This window comes from Glycine soja, chromosome 6, assembly GCF_004193775.1.
Source record: "Glycine soja cultivar W05 chromosome 6, ASM419377v2, whole genome shotgun sequence".
In the NCBI taxonomy this organism is placed as follows: Eukaryota; Viridiplantae; Streptophyta; class Magnoliopsida; order Fabales; family Fabaceae; genus Glycine; species Glycine soja.
This window is the reverse complement of record NC_041007.1, coordinates 9,763,701-9,780,544: the sequence shown is the minus strand read 5'-3', so window position 1 is coordinate 9,780,544 and position 16,844 is coordinate 9,763,701. Positions and strand designations below refer to the sequence as shown.

The 16,844-nt window shown below is 31.1% G+C and overlaps 1 protein-coding gene across 1 annotated transcript; it reads right to left on the bottom strand.

Moving 5' to 3' along the window:
* Positions 1–13,029: 13,029 nt before the first annotated feature.
* On the bottom strand, positions 13,030–15,429 carry LOC114414084 (gibberellin 20 oxidase 2-like). The gene is made up of 3 exons (XM_028378439.1): positions 14,846–15,429; positions 14,061–14,382; positions 13,030–13,511 (listed from the first exon to the last, which is right to left on the bottom strand). Exons 1-3 carry the CDS (start codon positions 15,319–15,321, stop codon positions 13,224–13,226), a joined length of 1,086 nt encoding a protein of 361 aa, XP_028234240.1. The 5' UTR covers positions 15,322–15,429; the 3' UTR covers positions 13,030–13,223.
* Positions 15,430–16,844: the final 1,415 nt, after the last annotated feature.

The following is a 16,844-nucleotide window of genomic DNA, read 5'->3' as shown; positions in this document are numbered from 1 at the left end:
TTTCTAAGCTCAAGAGTTGTATGATTATTGAATTGGAACAGTCTAAACTCCAGTTTTTCAGTTACAAGATTTAAATTATGGATCAATTTTGCAATGAGTGTCAATTATGCGAAAATATTAAGTATGCATTTAATAACTTAATCCATATAAAAATAAATATGATTCAAATGGAAAATTAATTACAAAAGATGCAAACCAAGGTTCATCCAAACTTAACCCTAAAAGAATCATAAACTCATACAAAGAAAGCAGATCTATGAGAGGGATAAGGACAAAGCCATAATCTTTTATAAGGATTGTCATCATTTCTTTCACTCTTCAATGCTGGATAATGATTCTCAAGAGCCTCTTCACTTTAGGTGACTGGAGGGTCCAAAGAATGCTCTCAAATGCGTAATTTCTTCCATTAAATCATGAGTTAGGGCTTATCAAACCCCAAAGACACACCCAAGCCAAAGAAAAGAGAATATTAGGGTGCGAAATTGTCAAGTAGGATTGAAATACCACTGAGCAACTTAATTTATTTGAAAAAAAATCATTGTGCTAACACTGGGTGGGCACTTAAATTGAATCAGTAAACCATCAGCCCTATATACATGTATTAACCTACTAAATATATATAATCAAAATTCATTTTCCCCAACTTGTGTTTCTTTGTCATGACTTCGTAAACGGAGTAGCACTATCCATCATTGACACCTTTGTAATGCTTCTTCAACATTTGTTTTTGGAAAGTGTTGCAGAGGGCATGAAAGGTTTTCAAAGGAAAGGGCTGCAGAGCCATGTGATTTGTCTTTTGCCTCAATTTCATGAATCTTTAGCACTATTCTATCCATGTAAAATATGTGGTTGATTTGCTCAAACAAAATGATAACCGAACAAAGTTTTAACCCCATATACCATTTTGATTCCACATACAAATCACAAAGAACAAAAAATCAGGGCTCCTCACCATTTCATCTGACCCACCTTACATGTGAACGTGTATCTGCTCCTTGCCAAGCCATTCACCAAACCATAATATCTATATTCTTCTAATAAGTTCTAACTCTCAGTGGTGGCATGGGTTTTGCTGGTTCTGAAGACCAGCTACGAAAATTCATTAATTATTACAACAAGGCTACAACAGCCACGATCGAATGACCAGAGAAAAAAATCATTGATAAACGGATTACACATATTGACGACAAACTCGGAAACATCATCTAAAAAAGATAATATTTCCTTAATTAATTAAGGGACCAAAAACAACAATAAAAAGTTTAAGAATTAAAAACAAAAATCTTAAAAATTTAGGGACTTAACCCGATTAATTAAACTCATGGACGCTAAAATTATCCTTAGCCATTACAGCCATTACAACATATCAGAACCATTATCTATCATAGTCATGCTGCACATCAGTTTCTTGAAAAAGGTATATATATTGGAAGCATATGTTAAACGTAACAAAGATTTTTTACCCTTCTACAATCTATGGGCCGTATAGAAAAAGGCATTATGACCCCTATTAGTGATAACACTTTTATCTTTTCTTTACAATTATTGAACATAATAACTACTGCATATGGAGAGTGGTACGGGGAAGTATGATTGTTTTCCATGCATATTATTGCTCAAAAGGAAAGGGGGGCCTTCAGAGGAGGGGAGTCCTCTACCAACCCCAAGAAAAAAAAAAAGCATCAAACAATTGCTGGTGTTTGTCCTTATTAGTCGTGGTCTCATCCTCCTTCTGTATGGGTATGCATATGATATGACCGTTGATCATGCCATTGGTGCTTATATTTGCACATTTTGTCTTTTCGATTACCCAATTTCCTGATAGAAAGAAAGAAAAAAAAAAGAGGTGAAAATAGCAGAGAAAAAAACAAAGATAATTATTTTAAGGTGTATGGAATCCTTGAATTGAGAATGAAATATCATCCTCCAAAGACAATGACTGAATTCGAGAAAGAATTTTTGTGTACACAGTAATTAATAAGGTTAAGACTTAAACTATCAAAATTAAACCTCCGGCCTTCCTTTGAATTCGTAGTCACATATTGTAAACCTTTGCTGAGAGATTTATAGTCTGCCCTTGAAAATATCTAAATGTACACCCTATTTTAGGTGAAGAGAAAACAAAGATAAAAAGAAGAAAAAGAGAAAACAATAGACATGAAGATAAATGATATAAAAAAAGATTAAAAAATGTGATGATAAAAAATGAAATGAAAGATAAAATAATTGTATATTTATAATAAACCTTTGTCATTTTATGGTAAGGGAAATTAATGATAATAATATACTTTGTAATATACTCTAACATTCATGCGGAGCTAAATTTGAGAGTTAATAAACTAAAATGAATCTTTTAAAAGATAAAGGATTAAAATAAATTTTAGTAAAAAGATAAATAAATAAATAAATATATATATATATATATATAACTAAAAAAGTAAAAAAAAAAAGAGAAAATGTGAGAGCTTTTTTAATTTTTATATCGTGTGAGAATTTATATTTGTTGCATGATTGGCTAGAAATAGAAGGGAGACAGTACAAATAGGTGTGATGAAAACAATGTGAGTTGTTTGGTGTCATCGAAATAAAGTGGAAAAAAAAACCAAACATTTTGAAAAAAAAATTGGCTACTCATTTTTACTCTATTTTTACTCACATATATTTATCTTTTCTCTATTTATTCTCTATTTCTTTTAAAACCAAACATTTTTATTTTATTATATATTCCTCACCTATTTTTATTAACACGTCCCATTTCCTTTGATTCTTAGTTCTTTTCTTCTTACTGAACGGACAATTATTACATGTAACTTTCATATTGTTTGATTTGCTAGCTTCTAGATATAGAAGAAAAAAAAAATCTAAAGTAGACTTTAGCTAACAATTTCCATAGACGAATCTATAATTTTAGTACGTAAGTAAATGCATTGATCTATCAATCAATCAGCCATTCAGCCTTGCTCCTATGTCCTATTCCCGTCCCAACCTCAGTCCAAAAAAAGGTGGAAAGGGTTTGAGATTGGCAGCAAAGTGTCTGCTTGCAGTGTTGTTTTTCAGTCTCTCAAAATGTATGAAGACAGAGACATTTTGGCGTACTATAATGGAATGTAATAATTATCACGCATTGGTAAATGCTGACCGACTATCGAATATACTCCATAATCCATATGACTTCAATCAATCTTGAGCGGGCTTGATATTCGTGGCTTCTAAAACTAGCTCATTAATTTTGAGCCCTATCCTTCAAATAGATTAAATTGTTGTGTAAGGTGATGTTTTGTGCATGGATGTTGTAGGTCATGAATTTAAAGCAATTTTAGAATAACTAAACTACTCGTAATTACGAATTATAACATTTAAATCATCATTACTTGACTGGGATAAATCAAGAACACGTATCTAAATTCATATAATAGAATTTATAATGATTTCACAGTGATTGTATAGATAAATAGAGAGATTAGAAAAAATTATTCAGAGAGATACTACCCTTAGAGAGAGAGTGTACGTGTATATGTCCAAACTACGTAACAGAAAAACATCTTATTAACATCATGCGAAGATAATTAGGGCTTCTTATTCCTCAAGAAAAGGAGGGGAGGGGGTAGGATACATTAACTGGCCAATGCAATGATATAACAATATAAATAGTAATTTAAATTATAATTTAATCATTGACTGATATTAGACTTACATACACCTCAGTATTTTAAACATTTCATAAATATATTTTAATTCTCTTTATTTTTCTATTTGATTGAGAGAGAAAAAATAATGATGAGATTTTTAAAATAAATAATGATTTATATTATTACTCGTAAGTAGAAGTTTTGGAGTGTACGAACGTACGTAGGAAAGCTACAGCTAGATAACCTCTTTTAACAATAAAGTAATAGGGAAAAAAGAAGGGTTCAAAACACATATAACCAAATAAAAATAATTTATTTTGTATTTAAATTATATTAAAATAGATGACATATTAAATATATATTTATTGATGAGTTTATGAAGTATGAAAAATTTTCTTTAATAATATGAAAATTTCATGTATGTTCACATTGAAACTGATCTCTATTCGTTAAAGATGAAATAATAGTATTAAAATATTAGTGATTATTCTTTTGAGCGAATAAGAAGAAAAGTAATAATTGTGTCATTCAATGAGCAACTCTATTTGTAGATAAATTTCCAATAATATCAAAATCACTACTCATAGTATCTTATCTTATCTTTTAAATCATTTTAAAATATTATTTTTTGTTACTTTATGATGTTAATCATTTAGTTTCATCTTTTGTTAACGGTGATAAAATATGCAAAAATTAAAAGTTTGAGTGATAAATTTGTAAAAATAAAACTTGAGTGTTAAAATTTGGAAAATAATAAAAGTTAAGTTATAAAATTTACAATTAAATCTTTTTTTATCATCTCATTTATTACATTTATATAGTTTATATTTTTTTTTCTCTACTTTTCTTTTTATTCCTCGATCTGATCTTTCCACTCATCTCACGAGGTGTTAAACAAGTAACATACAAGAATAAATTAGCAAACAACTTTAGGCGAAGAAACATAACTGAATATATGCCACTCATGTGACCCTAACCCTAACTAATAGTTGGGCCTTTTTTTATAACCTAATAGTTGGGCCTTGGTGCTTAATAACTCGATAAAAATGGCATTTATATCCTGCACCTTTATTATTGTATCGTACAGTTCTCACTGTATTTTGAAAATTTCATTTTGAGAAATAAATTTATATTCTGAAATGAAGTTTTTAAAATACAATGGGAGGTGCATGAGATGAGAATGCAGAATGCAATAGTCTGAAAAAAGACAAACACCATTATATCCTGCATTCATACTATTTCGTTCTGTCCCTCATTGCATTTCAAAATGTATATTCTGAAACGTAAATTGGGAAATGCCAGATACGATTGTGATTGTGGGAGTGTAGGAAATAAATTTCACCAATTCTTATACTAAGAACTGGGCCAATATATTAGATCTACAGTGATCAGTTGCGTTACTATTCATTTACCCATGTAGCCAATTTTAACTTGGATTGAATTGTCGGGCGCGACAGAAAAATAAAGCACTTGGATCGAATTAAAATTTTATACTCAGTGTAATAAAATTATTTTATATATATATATATATATATATATATATATATATATATATATATATATGTGTGTGTGTGTGTGTGTGTGTTTTGTTCAGCATCTATACTGAAAAGTTAGACCACCGGCCGCCCCAGTGGTTTTGTAGGGGTAGTCACCATCTATCATTGAATATCTTCCTTCTCTCTTTAGCATATTTTCCTACGAATAAAAAAATGTTAAATATTATTGCCACCCACCAAAAAAATATGCATATCATTATTAATCGTTGATTTTTTTTTATCATTAATTTTGTATATTAGACTCAGACATATAAGATACATATTAGAGTAAAATATAGAACAATTTACGAATTAGGCAGGTGTTTAAATAAATAACTTAATTAAACATCTTTTTAATGAGATTTTGTCATATTTTATCATGATTTTTGAATAAATTTATCCATAAATACTTATAGGAAAAAAATACAAAAGATGAGATTTTCGCATAAGCTAAAAGTTAGGATGTAGGAGTGACAAAAATCCTCGTACTCATGGATATCTACTTCAATCACTCTCAATTTTTTTAAAAAAATATCCACTCTATTCGAGTGGGTACAAATACAGATATTATTTAACTTTCTTAAAACAAGGACGGGACGAGGATGGATATGTAACAGTCCATCCCATTCCTGTATCCATACTGGTTCCCAAAAGATTTAATAATTATAAAGTTGATAAGAACTTATTTTAATAAAATATACTAAATGTATTGGAGTATTCCAGGATCCAATTAGGCTTAATGATTTGTCCTCGTCAATTATCGAGGGTAGAGACAAAATGTGAGTCTCCTTATACTTATGCATTTTTCTACTCTTTATCTTTTAACTTTAACTTATATTAATTTTTAGCTTTGAACTCTGATAAAAATTGTCGGAACTTTGAAGGAGATGAATTCTAATATTATCAAATTTGAGAGATTTGCTGACAAACTTTGTTTGTTGTCACAAAAGTATATATATATATATAAATTAGGAATTCAAGAACTATATTAATTATCGCTGTGTTGATTTCGGTAACCAATTTAATTACCAACTCCTATAAAATTACAAATCGATAACTATCTCATGAGAGGGATTTTAGTTCCTGGACATTAACCTTAATTAAATGGTTGACTAATAACATGACTGGCTAGCAGTTAGTCCATATCATTATTGCCATATGTTTTGAAGTGGTCTTAAATGACATGTGAAAAATGACTCGGGAAATTTAACACACAATTCTACATGCACCCACCCTTACCTTGTCCTCTGCCAACCCCACTTCTTAAGGCTTCTGTTATGTTTTGATGTATAGATTCAGTCTCCATACTATACAGCTAATTATGCAATGTATATGCTTGTTTTACATCTATACATCTTCAAACGCAGCCACTGAATCTGATTTTGGGTTAGGTGTAACTGCATGCAATTGCCATTTGATCTTTCTTTTGCCTCAATTTCATGAATCTTTAGCACCATTCTATACATATGTAAAATACGTGTGGATGATTTGCTCAGACAGAATGATATCACGGGTTCATGCACGAATCCTCACCATTGCATCTGACCCACCTTGCCTGCGAACGTATCTGCTATATCCTTGCCAAGCTATTGACCAAACCACCCAATCTATATTCTTCCAACTCACTTGTGGGATTATTATTTTCGATGAGGTGGCATGGGTTTTGCTGGTTCATATGCAGGTTGGAAATGAAAAATCTTGAAATTAAGAAAACATAGAAGAAAATGGGTAATTATATATAGATACCATATAATATCACATACACTTCATCAATAAATTATCTTTTTTTCTTTTTCATCACATTATATTACTCATTATATATTTTTTTCTCTATCTATTATTTTATTTTTTTTCTCTAAGTATTTTTTAGCACGCTGTATTCCATGCATAATTTTCTGAAGAAAATATAACATTTATTATTAATTGCAAGTTTATTATAACAGAAATTTTACTTAAATTAGGTGGTCCAACTAGCCAATTAAACGCAGCCAGGATCGAATAATCCAAGAAAAAATCATATATATATGCACAAAAGATGACAAACTCGGTAACATCAAACTCATGAGGACAAATTTAATCTTAGCCATTAGAATCATTAATAAATGCATGATCTAGCATACACATGGCAACAAAATTCGTATCCGCCCGAATCCATTTTGACTTTAACGGGTAATATCCGAATTGACCGGATTTGTGTTTGGATTTGAGTTTTCCCAGTAACCCAAAGTTGCGTACGAGTATGGGATTAATAGATCCGTCCCGACCCCGAACTTGAATCCGTCCTGTTACTTAAAATCTTTAAAATTTTTGCATAATTTAATCAAAAGACATAAAATTTGTATTATTAATTAATTTTATTTTAAAATTTTTACATAATTTAATATTATTTTTTAACTATTTTTGTAGACACACGCACTATAATAAATTTATTGATATATAAGTAGTTAAAAATAAATGTTTAACAATTAATTTATTTTTTCTAAAAATAAATTTTTAATATTTTTTTACAAAAAAAATATTTTTCTAATTTGAATCGTGTATGAGACAGGGTTGGGAATACCCGATATCCAATGGATACCTGACGACGGGTACGGGAATAGGACAATAAACTTAAACCGTCGGATATGTTGAAAAGTCGGAATAAGAGATTGAAGAGATAATATCCGTATTCGTCATATCCCATTATTATGTCTAATCTAGCATAGTGACGTTGCATATCAGTTTCTTCAAGGTATACATGATGGGAGGCATGTACAGCGTAACAGAGATCTTTGACCCTCCACTAATTTGTATTTTGTACAACCTATGGGCCGTGAAGAAAAAGGTAGCATATATGTCCCCCAATTAGTGATGTTACTTTTATCTTTTCTTACAATTATTGTACATATAACTGCATATGTAAAGTGGTCCAGGGAAGTATGATGTTCTCCATATTCGTATTACAAACGGGTGGCTTTCAGGTGAGGGAGTCCCCTACCTACCGGTCCTTTCAAATTAATCCAAACCATAATCTATCAATCCTCCCAAGAAAATAAGACATGGTTATTTGTCTCTGGTTATCATCCACCTGATGAATTATCAAACGATTTCTGGTGTTTGTCCTTAGTCGTGTTCTCATCCTCACCTATGGTCCTTCAATGAGAATGCGTACGACCCCTCATTTCCTTGTTGTTTATATTTGCATATTTTGTCTTTTCGATTCCCCAATTTCCATGTGCGTACGAAATCAAAATGAGGTGAAAACTGCATAGAACGAAAGATAATTATTATAAGGTGAATGGAGCCCTTGAATTGTGAATGAAATATCATCCTCCAAAGAATGAATTCAAGCAAGACTTCAGGTTGCGTTTGAGTAAACAATTTACTATGCTCTTTTTCGTTTTTAGTTGCTAATAAATTTTTTTATTTGTTTTAGTCTTTCAACTTTTAACTGTTAAAATTTTCAGTCTCAGCCGTCATTTTGTGATTATTCATTTTCGGTCAGTTAAAACTGTCAAAAGTTGTCTTTGTTGAACAAAATGGCCCTTCACAGACGGGAAAAACTTTGAATATTAAGCCATAACCCACTCAAATAAAAAATTGAATCATTGGGGCAATTAGAACGAGCAATAGTAAAATAAAGGAAAAGGGAGCTAGAGTTACGTTCTGGTGCTCAACCCATGCAAGTGCGGTTTCTCTCATCAACTACATCAAATCCTATAATCCCTTCCTTGCAGTTGTGGTTCCTCTGATCACTTCAACGAAGTCGTTGAAGCATTTGTGTATGAGGAGCTTCCCAACATGGATGGCACCGCCCCATGTACCAACATCGTTGGTTGCGTCTTCACTACCAATGACTAAGTCCCCACCTCACCAAAAGATCCCTTTCCACCACAAGATGGACCAAGTCACCAATCGCCACACAAATCAATCTTCAACCAATCAAATAATCAATTATTCATTTATTCCATTTAACTGTGTATCTTTCGGGACAGGTTCCTAAAACATTGTTTGTTGTACACCAGGGTTTTAGGGGAAATCGAAAACTTTTCCTCTCTAATTAGCAGTTGTACAATTCTGACTTTGTGGTGGTCACCGTGATTGCACACACTACAGAGGGAGAGGATTGGACGGTGGTGATGGCAAGTTTGCATAAGTGGGTTTTGTATGGTGGGTTGCCTTGGTTTACAGTGATTCATAAGATGGTCTCATGTAGCTAGTTAGAGGCGTGATGATTTGGAGGTTTGTGGTAGTGGCTTATCCGTCGTCATGTTATGCGGATATGGTTTCAAGAATGATAATGATACTATATATGCAGGTGGTTCAAGGATTGAGGATGGGATCGCAGTTTCATGCAAGATGGAATTACTGCCATTGTTGGTTCTGGTGCTTGGGTTGTTCGCTTTAGGGATCGAGAATGAGTATCTTTGGATTTGTGATAAGAGTCGTGGGGAGTGCAAGGCCATTTAGGTAGTTATGTTAGGCCCCAAAATTATTTAAGCCCTAAACCTTTTTATACTCTTTTTTAAAAATATATATTAATTATTAATTTGAATTATTATATGATATATTAGATACGACAAAAAATATTATAAAAATGATAATGTAAATTTTTTTATACGATCATAATCTATCATGCATAATAAATTTATTAAATTTTAAAATAATTCAAATGTGATATGTAACTGCATAAGCATTAAATTCATTATACATTGCTATTTTTATTAATAAGATTGTAATTTAAAATTATATTAATTGAACAATTGAAAACTTTCACCAAATATGACTATAATGTTATATTTTTCTTGAAAATATTTCAAGTTCTACCAAGTATTAAAATATTGAAGATCTAGATTTAATTTTACAAATAAAGATATTATATAAAGTATAAAGAAAAGAAATTTGTATTTCACCAAAACAATATTAGTTATTTTTTTAAAATAGTATTATTTTTCAAATATATATATTTTTTTAAAGTGTTATTTGGTAATACTTGTAATTATTGTTATTGTTGAAAATAATTTTTCAAAATTAAACCTACTCAAAATTTCTTTGACATTAATTATGTTAAAAGATAATTAAATTAAATGTTTTTATGGTTTTATATATTGACGAACAAAAAAGTCAAAGTATTAAAAAATCCCGAGTCGTTCACCTTCCCGATTGCTTGATTAGCTAGCTAGCTATAGAGAAAATTTGGAGTAGACTTTAGACGAACAATTCTATAGAAGAATCTGTCATTTTAGTACGTTATGCATTGATCTTTCAGTCAATCAGCCTTACTCCTACCCCCGTCCCGTTATTCTTTCAGCCCTTCCTCAGTACGTAGTCCACAAATTAACAGGTACAAGTACGGAAAAGGTAGATAAGTAGTGATACGGTTTGTTTGAGATTAGTTGGCAGCAAAGTGTACGTCTGCTTGCAGTTTGTGTTTCAGATTGGAGACAGACATTTTGGAGTATAATGATCAGGCTATAGAATAATATGTGTGTTTGAATTTAAGTTAGAAATAGGTGGATATGATTTTATGTAAATTCAATAGATAAAAATAAGTTGAAAGTAAAAATAAGAATAATAATGTTTCTGTAAATATATATTTTCCTCAAACGTTTGTAACTTTGTAACTAAACACTATATAGAATATATGACTTCACAAATCACTTATCACTCATTAATTTTGAGCCTTATCCTTCAAATAAAATTGTGCAAGGGGATGCCGTGGTTTGTGGATGTTCTAGGTGATGAATTTAATTGAGGCAATTTTAGAATATACTCTCTACCTCTTAGATACAAATTACTACTACAATATGTAAATAACCATTGCGTGACAAATATATCAAGAATGCGTGCGCCTGAATCCATGTTAGGATCCAAAGATGATTGGTCAGTGAAGAGAAAAGATAAGAAAAATTCTTGTGAGGAAAAGAAATGGGATAGAGAGTGACATTAGCTGCCAACAGCCATATGTGATAAATTTCTTTTCTGAAAAAAAGTGGTACAATCGAGAATGGAAAGCAATTTCCAATATTATGAGAAAGAACGATTAGACTGTCAAAATATCATGAGCAAAAACAAAGACGATTAACCAATTTTTTTATTGATAAATATTAATTAAATTTATTGTTTGCAAAAAAATTAAACTCAATCTTTTTTTTCTTTTTAGTCACTCAATCCATTTTATATCTCTTCAAAGATTTGTCAACAGATACTGGGTTAGAGAATTACTATACAAGTCCAACCCTTAAATTAGATGTGATAACCGATATGTGATATCTTCTTTACAGTAGATTTTTTATGTCTACTATATATGTCCATTAACTAACGCATGGCATAACCTTCATGACCAGGTTTAATTCTGTTTCGGTGGCCTTTTTAGTGGCTTTGGAACTACTTCACCGGAAAATTATCATTCAAACTTGTCCATAAATTTAGTTAAGCGGGCCAAAGATTTATTGTTTACAGCGCAGTGATTTGATTAAGCAAATTTGCAAAAGATGATACTGTGATTACGAAAGTCCTGTCACGTAGAATAGTCAAAATGGACTATAGTGCATGATCTTAGGCAGAATTTCTCATGTTCTGCGTACTCTCTTGGCAAGCACTTTCCTTCAATAAAATTTTAATTTAGTGATAATTATGAAATTTGAGTTAATTTGATAGTCAATTTTGATTAAGAATGTTACAATTTCTTTATTTTATTATTATTTTTAATGAAATAATAAAGAAATTACCATATTTATTTTCATAAGTAGAAGTCAAAAGAAGAAAATAATGTTTTAGAAAAAAATTAATGAAAAATTGGAAGAAAAAGCAAAAGTTAGCGTTAAGTGTGAAGTCAGCGTAAAAAGTAAGCTACCTCAAACCTATATAAAAAGAAAGAAGCAGAAGAGAAAGATATAGCAGGTCCAGAACTCTCTATTGAAAATATACAAAAAGTCTGAGTCTATCCCGAAAAACTCTCATTCTCTAATCATTCCTCTTTTTCTCTCTATTAGTCATCCAGTCTCTTCTTTCATTTCATCCAGGTTAGTCCTAAAGTGTAAAGTCTTTCATGTCGAGAGGTTAAACCCCCTCTATTAGAAATCTAGTAGCAAACACAGCGTAAAAAGTAAGTTACTTTGAGCCTATATAAAGAGAAATTAAGAAGCAGAAGAGAAAGATATAACAGGTCCCATAACTTTCTATTGAAAATATACAAAGTCTGAGTCTATCCCGAAAAACCCTCATTTTCTAGTCATTCCTCTCTTTCTCTCTATTAGTCATCCAACATCTTCTTCCATTCCATCCACGTTAGTCCTAAAGTATAAAGTCTTTCATGACGATAGGTTAAACCCCCTCTATTGGGAGTCTAGTAGCAAACACCCTTATTATCTATTAAATGCAATTTCTATTTTTATTGTTTATTTTCTACTCTTCATCGTGAGAGATCAAAGTTGGATGTCTCATTAGATATGATGAAAATTGGAAAAATATTTAATAGAAAAAATATTAATATTGCATTAAAGATAGTTAGGCATGTTAGGCCCAATATATTTAAATATTAAAATTATCTTTTGGATTAACTTTTGTTTATTGTTCTTGTCTTTTTAATTTCAAATTCTTTCTTTCTTCAAATTCATTGTAATTTTTTATCTTTTACTTACAAATTTGGAATACATCAACGCAAATACAAGTAAAGTCTATGTGGATTCGACATTCGAACTTCCGTTGTATATCTTATTACCTATGACAAATTAGTATACTTATCAATGAATTAAGAGTTAGTTGATAAATTTAGAGATTGAAAACATGCATAACTTGTTGGGGAGACATTTTATCAATTCACCGGATGAGGGTGAAGACCTTTGAGTAGACTACTAAAATTAAATAATTCAATCCAGCGAATATGTACTACTGGGCCGAGAAACATGAAAGATAAAGGCGAATAGATATGTAAACTGCAACATACATCCAGTGATGGGGTAAAAAAGTTTTCGGGTGTACGTAGGAAATTAAACTACAGGGAGAATTTAGATGCGATATTGTGTTCAACGTACAACCTCTTGCCAAAATAAAGTAGTAGAACAGATTCATTTGTTGGTTAGCGTAAAAGCTGGCTAGTTTGTGTGGTTTTGGAGGATTGCAACCACTTGATGAAGTTTGGCAGTGTAGCTTGGTCTGCTCTGTAGTGCTTTTGTGTGAAGTGAAGCAAATCTGACCATGTAAAATCGGGATAGTGTTTGATCCCATCCATGCTCACAATATCATCTGGGGCTCTCACCAACTTGTCTTCTTTGGGGCACAGAAAGAACGCCAAGGACTTCCTCTCTTTGTACTTGTTTACCACTGCCCTATGGAGGCAACTTTTGTATCTCCCATTTGATAATGCCTACACAACCCAACAATTCCATGATTCCTCTTGTCTAATATTTAAGCACTCACACACACATACATAAAAGATCCAAATTATATATATCCATCGTTGCAAATGTATACAACATATGCATGTTTGGACAAGAGATATAAAATGGATTGAATAGTTAAAGAGAATTTTTTTTTACAGATTTAATCTATCTTTACTATTAATAAAATTTAACATTCAAATAAAATAAATATTTGTTGAAAAAAATATGAATGTTTTTTAGAGTTTATATATATATATATATGGGTGTGTGTGTGTGTGGGGGGGGGGGGATTTCATCCTGTTAGCTCTTCAAAATTCAATAGCACAATCCAACTCATCTAAATGGGTTGACCCGTTGAGTTTAATATGTTTTGACAAGTAAATGAGTCATTGTAGAGTGATGACATGATGGTATGATAAAGAAAAGAATTACACAAATATAACGTGAGCTGGTGTTATAAAAATTAATAATCGTGCAAGAAAAAATCATTACTCAGGATAATATAACGAGATGTGTATGCATATAGGGCCTACCGTGAAGGTGTCTCCAATGTTGATTACAAATGCATCAAGGCGAGGTGGAACCGTTTGCCACCTGTTGTCCGCAAATACATGAAGGCCTCCAACATGATCTTGGTGAAGTATGGTTAACGACGTTGGATCACAATGCGGTCCTGTCCCCAGTGTAAGGCTCGGTTGCTGGCAAGATGGGTAATTGTTGCATCTCATGATGGAGCAACCTTCTTCAAACAAGTCCTTATAGCACAACCGATCCACCCCTAAGCTTATTGCCAATAGCTCTATCAGTTTCATTCCCAACTGCTTCATGGCTCCGCAGTACTTCTGGAATGTCAATCTGGGAATGGGAAATATTCTTTTATTTAGTTATATATGGATCATCACGACTTGTCTAGTTGTCTTTCAATGCCATCCAAAGAGCAAGCCGAGATTTAAATAAATAATAAAATATATAAAACAAAGATGACTTAAAAAAAATGCATGGACACCAACATGCTAGTAGAAGGAAATTATTATATTTGAGTTTTATTAACTCTTTCTTAAAAATTAAAAAACTTAATTATGCGTCACATAAAAATCAGTGAAAATTATAAATATTTAATAGTCTCAAACTATGTAATAATTTCTGTTAATAAACATTCAAAGAAAAAGATATAAAAAAGAGAAACAGAAATATCATAAATGATATGATCTAAAAAGAAAATAGATGTTTGAGTGTATTTGCATTGCTCCTGTGTCCAAATATAGTTACTCAAAACAATTATGTTGTTATAAAAAAGTGAGTCTATTAGTGATGTTACCCGGCTTGTTCAAAGTCTTCTCCTATGGTGGATTTGAAGCAGTTTGTTACAACAGGCTCTGAGGTGTTGTCATGATATGGGAAAGAGAGGGTTTCCTTCCACGGCAATTTGGAGGAGAAGCGATGAGCATGCGCACCAGAGTAACCCCACATGGAACAAGGTACCTTATGAACACTCAATTTCCTATGAATTGGAAGCTTGAAGAAAGTGTCCATTTGATGATGTGCTTCACGAATGAGGTGTGGATCAACCCCATGATTGATCACTTGGAAGAAGCCATGTTTCGAGCAAGCTTCACTAATGAGCTTAGCAGCATGTTTTGTAGGCTCATTATCCCCTCTGAGAAAGCCATAAAGGTCCACCACTGGTGCTTGGAGCTCGTGTTGTGCATCCACCAAGTACTCCTTTGGCCAAATGAAATTGGTTGGCACGTGGTGTAGAACCTCAAGTTCAGAACACAAGAGACCTGAATTCATCTCGCGTTAATTGTGTTGTTTCAATCAACTAAGGTAGGAAGCAAGGAACTCTAGCTTAACACGTACAAACACTAGTGATTATTGAATAGCAGTTAGCTTAGACAAGGAAAAGACAGGGCACGTTATATTGGGCAATGCATATGCTGTGTATTTATAGAATTGGGAGTTAGACAGAGAATAACCAGTAGCTAGCCAGAAACAAACACAAAAACCTTTTGGAATCAACTCTTTTAATTACTCAATATTGTTTACATGCATGTAAAAAATATATATTTTAAAATCAACAGAATAAGAAAACATTTTATTTTTTATGTTCAAATATATATATATATATATATATATATATATATATATATATATATATTTCCCTGTCCACGTTTCGCGTTGGTAAAGTTATGGAGGTGGGGCGAAAAACAAAAAGAAAACATGGATGCACACTTATTTCATGTTTTTCATACTTTTGTATATATCACCCCTAATTAGGGAAAACAAGACACGAATTGCACTAAAATGTTTCTTTCGCTTATATCACTCAAACAAAGTAGTCTAATGAGAAAAAAAATTCATAGACACGATTTATTATTATTTATTAGGTATTAGAATTATTATTTGACACTGGTAAAATAATTTTAAAATTACAATATGTTAGGATAAATAATTTAGTTAAGTGTTTATTTAATAATTTAAAAAATACATATATCGAAACAGCTATTTAAAGTCTCAACTATTTCTTTTTTTTTTCCTTTTTTTTCACGCTTCTATTACTAAATAATTCAGTATCATTTTTTTATAGAAAAATTTAGTATCATTAAGATAACAAGATTTTAGTATTTTATATAGAATCTAAATAAGCACGCCTCCATCCCATCACCCCATGCCTACTTAATATTACTCTTACCCAAATTGAAGGAATAACCCAAAAGTTTCAACTTTCAAGGATCTGGCAACAAAAAAGTATCTAAAAATATCGTTAAAAAAGACCTAACAAACAAGATGTCGTTTTTCATCTAAAAACCAAATTAAAACGATATTAAAGATGCATGTAACAATAAAATAATAGCAAGGCTTTCTGTTGGCGAAGCATAAAAGTAATCACATAAAAAACAGAGTAACAAAAAAATAGATAATTATTTATAATGGAAAGATAAGGAATAAATAAAATTAATGAAAATAGCTATTAGAGAAAGTGAGTAAATTAGAAAGGTTTTTGGGAAGAAAAAAAGAGGTTTTATTTAAAAAGAATTTGGGTTGATAGAACTTACAACAATGTAATACATTCACTAATACAAATGTAATGTTTAGCAACATTCTTTTTTATCTAGTACTTAACAAAAATATTACTAAAAACATTTAAAAAATATTATAAAATTATAAATAATTTATAACATTTAAAAAATATTATAAAATTATAAATAAATGTTATTAATATATTTTTGTATCATATATTAAATGTTACATGTAACTCACATCTTATGTTATTAAGACATTTTTAGTCTTTAATAGCATGACTTGTATATAACATT

What these genes read in the sequence shown, in the direction of transcription:
- LOC114414084 (XM_028378439.1), bottom strand. Translation starts at nt 15,321, where the DNA reads ATGAATTCAGGTCTCTTGTGTTCTGAACTTGAGGTTCTACACCACGTG. An exon ending in GAAGACTTTGAACAAGCCGG is followed by an intron (nt 14,383 to 14,845) that starts GTAACATCACTA and finishes TCCCATTCCCAG; the next exon opens with ATTGACATTCCAGAAGTACT. An exon ending in ACATTGGAGACACCTTCACG is followed by an intron (nt 13,512 to 14,060) that starts GTAGGCCCTATA and finishes TGGGTTGTGTAG; the next exon opens with GCATTATCAAATGGGAGATA.